Below are 7751 nucleotides of genomic sequence, written 5' to 3'. Positions count from 1 at the left end.
TGTTTAAACTCTTGGGCTTATCTTCCATTCTTGGAAGTGTGATGTATATCAATTTCCGCTCCATCTTCTTATATGTTTCCACTTTCACGTTTCAAATAATTTCTCAAATTTTCTGGCTTGTTAGCATTCCAACCTTGAAAGCTCAGTAAAACGAATCGAACACTTTGGATTCACATCATTTGGTATTCAGAGCCTGGCTATGTAGATTTGGTATAGGAATGGAAGTTTATTACACAAGGTGTTTAACCGAAGGACACCCATGTTTAGTTGTATTCGATTACGAAAGCGAAAACAATGTTGTGAGCCAAAGATTGGTGGAGAAACTCCAGTTTCCAACAACCTTTCATCTGAATCAAGCATGGATCAAATTCAGTACAAGGCAATGTGTGAAAGAAGTATTATGTGATATTGCTCCCATGGACTCTTGTCATCTTCTCTTGGGATGGTGATATGAATCTTAATGGGAAAAGGATCTAAAGGGTTTAGATTTGCTGGAAAAACAGAATTGAAATGGAATAGAATGGCACACACAACTGGACAAGGTCACGCTGCACCCCAATCTCAACATTCAGTTATCATCCAAAGGAATTACTATTCGTGGCTTTGGTTCGTTAAGGTTCCTTTAAGAATTATGTGCACGAGATCAATGAAGGTTCCATAACAGAAAAATAACAATGGCAACGAAATGATTTCAGAACGTATTGGATTATGCCCTGGATGTAAACAGGCTTGACGTGAAAAGGGTTCTATGGACATTAGGTTCTTTAAGATTGATTCAAGAATTCTGGACCAAGAGTAGCGTAATCAACATACAAGGGAAACAATGTAACACGAATTCAAACAAGAAAACTTACAAGACAATGAAGGATAGCATCACACCATCCACACGTATACCACACATAAGCTTCACACCTATGATGGCTGGATTTTGCCTTGATTCACACAAGGATCAATGAGCATCACACTCACCCAAATTCTTCACGAAAATGGAAAGAGAATTCATTCAATAATCATCCAAAAAAAAAAAACCCTCTAGTTCACGTGTTCAGCCCTTGTTTTTGTCTAGGGTGCTGAATTTGCTACCAAGGTAACCACCCCACTATCAAAATAACCGCTCCACTACTCTAGAAGCACGGCCACATGGCTTTTGGCTGAACAAGTCACTTAGTTCCCTTACATTTAATTGAAAATACACGGAAATTAACAAAAATAAACATTACATTAAATTAAAAACACCCTAAAATAACACAATAAAAATTCCTATGCTACTATGTGCCACACGAACTAACACATAAAAATTTCCATGCAACTATGTGCCACCAATATTGCTTTCACGCATTTTGGAGCTCAACTTCATCCTTAGCTTCATCCTTCCAAGTGATCAAGTAAACAAGCTTATGTGTAGGATCCTTGACCACATCTTCTAAGAGATTTAGAATTAGCCTTTGTAATGTTGCCTTGGTTTGCTTGGCCTTGGATCTCGTCATAGGACCTCCTATCCCTTGTAGAGAGTTCTCCTCTTCTTTGGTTAGCTTGGATCCAGGTTGGTGAGAGATGTCCTCATCATTCCCTCCCTCTTGAACCGGATGGGTCTCCAAATCCGAACCAGCTTTCTTCAAAGCCGAACCATCTTCACCTGCATCAAACAAAGATAAGTCAGCAACATTAAAAGTAGGAGACACATTATACTCACCTGGCATTTGGATCTTGTAAGCATTGTCATTGATCCTTTCCAAGACTTGGAATGGTCCATCTCCTCTAGGCAGCAACTTGGATTTCCTTTGTTCGGGAAATCTCTCTTTCCTCATGTGTACCCACACCCAATCTCCTGGTTGGAACACAACTCTCCTTCTACCTTTGTTGGCTTGCTTTGCGTAGCTCGCATTCTTTTTGGTGATTTGATCTTTAACTTTCTCATGAAGCTTCCGCACAAACTCTGCCTTTGCCTGTCCTTCAGTATGCTTAAACACAGAAATGTTAGGCACAGGTAATAAATCAAGTGGAGATAAAGGATTAAACCCATACACTACCTCAAAAGGAGAATGATTAGTGGAAGAATGGACAGCTCGGTTATAAGCAAACTCAATATGGGGTAGGCAAGCCTCCCAACGTTTCAGATTGTGCTTCAACACTGCTCTAAGCATAGCACCAAGTGTCCTATTAACCACCTCAGTTTGGCCATCTGTTTGGGGGTGACAAGTAGTAGAGAACAACAACTTAGTTCCTAATCTACCCCACAAACTTCTCCAAAAGTGACTCAAGAACTTAGAGTCCCTATCACTCACAATACTCCTAGGCATACCATGTATCCTAATGATCTCTTTAAAGACAAGGTCAGCAACGTGACTAGCATCATTTACCTTTTTGCATGGAATAAAGTGAGCCATCTTGGAAAACCTATCCACCACAACTAGTATGGAGTCTCGGCCAGTACTTGATCGAGGCAATCCAAGCACAAAATCCATGGACAAATCCACCCAAGGGTGTTCAGGAACAGGAAGAGGAGTGTATAAACCTTGGGGAAGAACTTTAGACTTAGCTTGTCTACACTCAATGCATGACTCACACAGTTTGGCTACATCCTTTTTCATGTTAACCCAATAGAAATGCTCATGCAAGATGTCATAAGTTCTAAGCACTCCAAAATGACCCATCAACCCCCCTCTATGTGCTTCCTTCACTAAGAGTTCTCTAATGGAAGATTGAGGAACACATAGCCTATTTGCTCTAAACAAGAACCCCTCAAATCTATAGTACTCATCCTTGGCCATCTTTTCACACTCCTTGTACCTTTGGCCGAACTCTTTATCCTCCTCATACAACCCCTTCAACACTTCCAAACCCAACAACTTGGTCTCAACCATAGATAGTAGCGCATGTCTCCTAGATAGGGCATCCGCAACCACATTTCCTTTCCCTTTCTTGTACTTAATGACATATGGAAATTGCTCTAAGAATTCAACCCATTTGGCATGTCTTGTATTAAGCTTACCTTGACCCTTGAGATACTTAAGAGACTCATGGTCACTATGGATAACGAATTCCTTGGGAAAAAGATAATGTTGCCAAGTTTTGAGGGCTCTCACTAAGGCATAGAGTTCCTTGTCATAAGTAGAGTAATGCAAGGCTGCTCCACTCAATTTTTCACTAAAGTATGCTATGGGATGGCCTTCTTGAAGTAGAACAGCTCCTATACCTATGCCAGAAGCGTCACACTCTATCTCAAAGGATTTGGAAAAATTGGGCAATGCTAGGATGGGTGCACTCACTAGTCTTTGCTTAAGAGTTTGGAAAGCTTTCTCTTGTTTTTCCCCCCACTTGAAGCTCACGTTTTTCTTCACTAACTCATTTAAGGGGGCTGCCAAGGTGCTGAAATCTCTCACAAATCTCCTATAGAAACTAGCCAGGCCATGAAAACTCCTAATATCACTCACGGATTTGGGTGTTGGCCACTCTTGTATGGCCTTCACTTTGGATTGATCAACTTCTACCCCTTTTGAACTCACCACAAAACCCAGAAATACCACATGGTCTTGACAAAACATGCATTTCTCAAGATTAGCATACAACTTTTCATGTCTCAAAGCAGATAACACAGAATGCAAATGTTGAGCATGCAAGTCCAAATCAGCACTATAGATCAGAATATCATCAAAATACACTACCACAAAATGCCCTATAAAATCTCGTAGAACATGATTCATCAACCTCATGAATGTGCTTGGTGCATTAGTTAATCCAAATGGCATAACCAGCCACTCATACAACCCAAATTTGGTTTTAAAAGCAGTTTTCCATTCATCTCCTTCTCTAATCCTAATTTGGTTGTATCCACTTTTCAAATCAATTTTTGAAAACACTTGTGCACCATGCAATTCATCAAGTAAATCATCAAGTCTAGGAATGGGATGCCTATACTTAATGGTAATGCTATTCACACTTCTACAGTCACTACACATGCGCCAAGAACCATCTTTCTTAGGCACCAAAATCACAGGAACAGCACATGGAGATATAGAATCTCTTACCCAACCTTTCTCTAAGAGAGCTTCCACTTGCCTTTGTATCTCCTTGGTCTCCTCGGGATTGCTCCTATACGCTGGCCTGTTTGGAATGGTGGCTCCAGGTATCAAATCCACTTGATGTTCTATTCCCCTCAATGGTGGTAATCCACTAGGCAAATCCGAGGGGAAAACATCCTTGAATTCCTGCAAAATAGAAGAAATAGAAGATGGCAAGGAAGTGGGAAATTCAGGGTTAGTATTCAAAACAGGTTTGCATACAAGCATATATAAGGGTTGCCGTGCTAACAACACCTTCCTCACTTCCCTCTCTTTTGCTATCTCTCTCACATTGGTGTTTCTCTCCTTGCCTCTCTTTTCCTCTCTCTTAGTGTTTGATCTTTTCTCGTCACTCACACTCTCTACCACGCTCTCACTTTCAACTTTCTTTTCTCTCATGATTTTCTCTCTCAACCTCACTTGATCATGACACACCTCTTGTGGGCTTAAAGGTTTAAGCACCACCTTCTTTCCTTGATGTGTAAAAGAGATCTTGTTGGAGAATCCATCATGGATGGTCTTGTGGTCATGCTGCCATGGTCTCCCCAACAATAGATGACACGCCTCCATAGGCACCACATCACATGAAATCACATCAGAATAAGTCCCAATGACTATGGGCACCTCCACTTGCTGTTTCACTTTAATTTCTCCTTCATCACTTAGCCATTGCAAACGGTAAGGTCTGGGATGAGGCTTGGTAGGAAGATTCAACTTGGATACTAGCCTTGTACTAGCCACATTAGCGCAACTCCCACTATCCACAATCACCATGCAAAGTTGCCCTTGGACAATACACCTAGTGTGGAAAATGTTGTCCCTTTGGCTTTCATCCATGGCTTCTATATGAGATCCTAATAGTCTCCTCACCATCAACAATCCCTTCTCGTTCATTTCTGGTCCAACATCCTCATCCTCCTCTCCTTCAGATTCTTCATTTGCATCTGACTCACTAGAATATCCTCCATCATCTCTAATCACCACAGTCCTCTTGGTAGGACATTCATATGCATAGTGCCCCTTGCCTTGGCATTTGAAGCATGTAATGTCTCTAGTTCTTTTTGGTACAGCTTCATTGCCCTTAGAAGGCTTAGGATCCGCTTCTTTGGTGGCCTTGGTACTCATGGCCGAACTGGTCTCTCCCTTGGCCGAATAGGGTGATGACTTATATCCCTCCCTCTTAGCCTTGTCCTTCCACCCATAAGTAGAAGACGACGCCATTCTCCTTGAAGCTCCCTTCCTTTTGAGTTGCTCTTCTACTTGGATGGCTTTATGGAGAAGATCCTCCATCTCCACAAACTCCTGCAACTCAACCACATCACGGATATCATTATTCAACCCATTAATGAACCTAGCCATTGTTACCTCAGGATCTTCCTCAAGCTTAGCTTGGATCATTAACATCTCCATCTCTTTGTGGTAATCCTCCACACTTCGGCTTCCTTGAGTAATTCTTTGAAGCTTAAACTTCATATCCCTTTGATAGGATGCAGGGACATATCTCCTCCTCATGAGCCTCCTCAATTCCTCCCATGTGTCTACTGGTGGATCTCCATCTCTTTGCCTCTCCCTTTGAAGCTTGTGCCACCAAATCAATGCATAGTGTGAGAATTCGGATGCTGCCAACCTCACCTTTTGTTCCTCCTCAAAGTTGCCGCAATCAAACACATTCTCCATCTTGAGCTCCCAATTAAAGTAAGCTTCGGGATCATTCTTTCCTGCAAAAGAGGGAATGTTTAGTTTAATTCCTTGGAGAGGATTGCCCCACTGCTCCCTATTCCTCCTTTCTTCATCATATCTCGCCACCCTTGTTTCTTGCCTCCTTACACCTCTTCTTGTTACTCCATCATTCTCCAACCTATCAATTCTCTCATGTATCTCATCATTGGCTTGTCGGAGTAATCTTTCAAGATGTTGAGTAAGAGCTTGCATTTGAATGGGACTAATGCCTGCCCCTCCTTCTTGGTTTGAATCTGCCATCTCACAAAATAATGCTTGTAGACAAGATAAAAGGTTAAGCCAAATAGAATCCAGCACCTAATCTACCTCACCAAATAATTTCCTCTCAAGTGTTTCTCTCAATTCGGCTTTTACTAATAATGTAAATTTCTCTCTAGCCTTTTACCACTCTTGATGCACTCAATCCTTGAGAGTCACAAGGTTACTTCAGCCACACAAAGATGATCTACCTAAATGCAGAATGCGCCTATAACAATTATAGTAATGATGCTATCACTAGAGGCCAAAAAAACAAGACACCAAAACACAAAAAGAAGGCAAAGAAAACCACACAAACAAAGACACACTAACTAGGTCACGGTTTTAACTCCAATGCAGACTTGAAAATTTCAGAATTCACCACTTGTAAAAACATACAGCAACTGCCCTTAAATCATGCCAATTCAGAATTCAATTTTGAACAAACACAATGCTGCACTTATATTCTTCAGTTTCGGAAATTTTTTATAGCAGCCCTCACATACAATAACAATTGGATTTCTTTTCTTTTCCAGAATTCAGAACACAAATTGGCACGTTGCAAATTAGATTAGTACCTTCTTGTTGCTGTTCAATACAAACCCTTAACTAGCTCTGAATACCAAATGATATGAATCTTAATGGGAAAAGGATCTAAAGGGTTTAGATTTGCTGGAAAAACAGAATTGAAATGGAATAGAATGGCACACACAACTGGACAAGGTCACGCTGCACCCCAATCTCAACATTCAGTTATCATCCAAAGGAATTACTATTCGTGGCTTTGGTTCGTTAAGGTTCCTTTAAGAATTATGTGCACGAGATCAATGAAGGTTCCATAACAGAAAAATAACAATGGCAACGAAATGATTTCAGAACGTATTGGATTATGCCCTGGATGTAAACAGGCTTGACGTGAAAAGGGTTCTATGGACATTAGGTTCTTTAAGATTGATTCAAGAATTCTGGACCAAGAGTAGCGTAATCAACATACAAGGGAAACAATGTAACACGAATTCAAACAAGAAAACTTACAAGACAATGAAGGATAGCATCACACCATCCACACGTATACCACACATAAGCTTCACACCTATGATGGCTGGATTTTGCCTTGATTCACACAAGGATCAATGAGCATCACACTCACCCAAATTCTTCACGAAAATGGAAAGAGAATTCATTCAATAATCATCCAAAAAAAAAAAACCCTCTAGTTCACGTGTTCAGCCCTTGTTTTTGTCTAGGGTGCTGAATTTGCTACCAAGGTAACCACCCCACTATCAAAATAACCGCTCCACTACTCTAGAAGCACGGCCACATGGCTTTTGGCTGAACAAGTCACTTAGTTCCCTTACATTTAATTGAAAATACACGGAAATTAACAAAAATAAACATTACATTAAATTAAAAACACCCTAAAATAACACAATAAAAATTCCTATGCTACTATGTGCCACACGAACTAACACATAAAAATTTCCATGCAACTATGTGCCACCAATATTGCTTTCACGCATTTTGGAGCTCAACTTCATCCTTAGCTTCATCCTTCCAAGTGATCAAGTAAACAAGCTTATGTGTAGGATCCTTGACCACATCTTCTAAGAGATTTAGAATTAGCCTTTGTAATGTTGCCTTGGTTTGCTTGGCCTTGGATCTCGTCATAGGACCTCCTATCCCTTGTAGAGAGTTCTCCTCTTCTTTGGTTAG

The 7751-nt window shown here is 40.7% G+C and overlaps 1 protein-coding gene across 1 annotated transcript; it reads right to left on the bottom strand.

The window, feature by feature from the left end:
- Nucleotides 1-1331: 1331 nt before the first annotated feature.
- On the bottom strand, nt 1332-6041 carry LOC114171510. Its single transcript, XM_028056478.1, has 5 exons — nt 4428-6041; nt 4056-4343; nt 2407-3977; nt 1694-2046; nt 1332-1636 (listed from the first exon to the last, which is right to left on the bottom strand). The coding sequence occupies exons 1-5, from the start codon at nt 6039-6041 to the stop codon at nt 1332-1334; spliced, it is 4131 nt and encodes a 1376-aa protein (XP_027912279.1).
- Between the last annotated feature and the right edge of the window lie 1710 nt (nt 6042-7751).

Source organism: Vigna unguiculata, unplaced genomic scaffold (genome assembly GCF_004118075.2).
Source record: "Vigna unguiculata cultivar IT97K-499-35 unplaced genomic scaffold, ASM411807v1 contig_283, whole genome shotgun sequence".
Taxonomy (NCBI): Eukaryota; Viridiplantae; Streptophyta; class Magnoliopsida; order Fabales; family Fabaceae; genus Vigna; species Vigna unguiculata.
The sequence above is the reverse complement of the archived record's forward strand: the minus strand, read 5'-3'. Positions and strand labels throughout refer to the sequence as shown.

Coding starts and splice junctions, on each gene's coding strand:
- LOC114171510 (XM_028056478.1), bottom strand. CDS start 6,041: ATGGCAGATTCAAACCAAGAAGGAGGGGCAGGCATTAGTCCCATTCAA. Junction 3,978..4,055: donor CCAAGGAGATACAAAGGCAA/GTGGAAGCTCTC, acceptor TTGGTGCCTAAG/AAAGATGGTTCTTGGCGCAT. Junction 1,637..1,693: donor TTACAAGATCCAAATGCCAG/GTGAGTATAATG, acceptor TGTTTGATGCAG/GTGAAGATGGTTCGGCTTTG.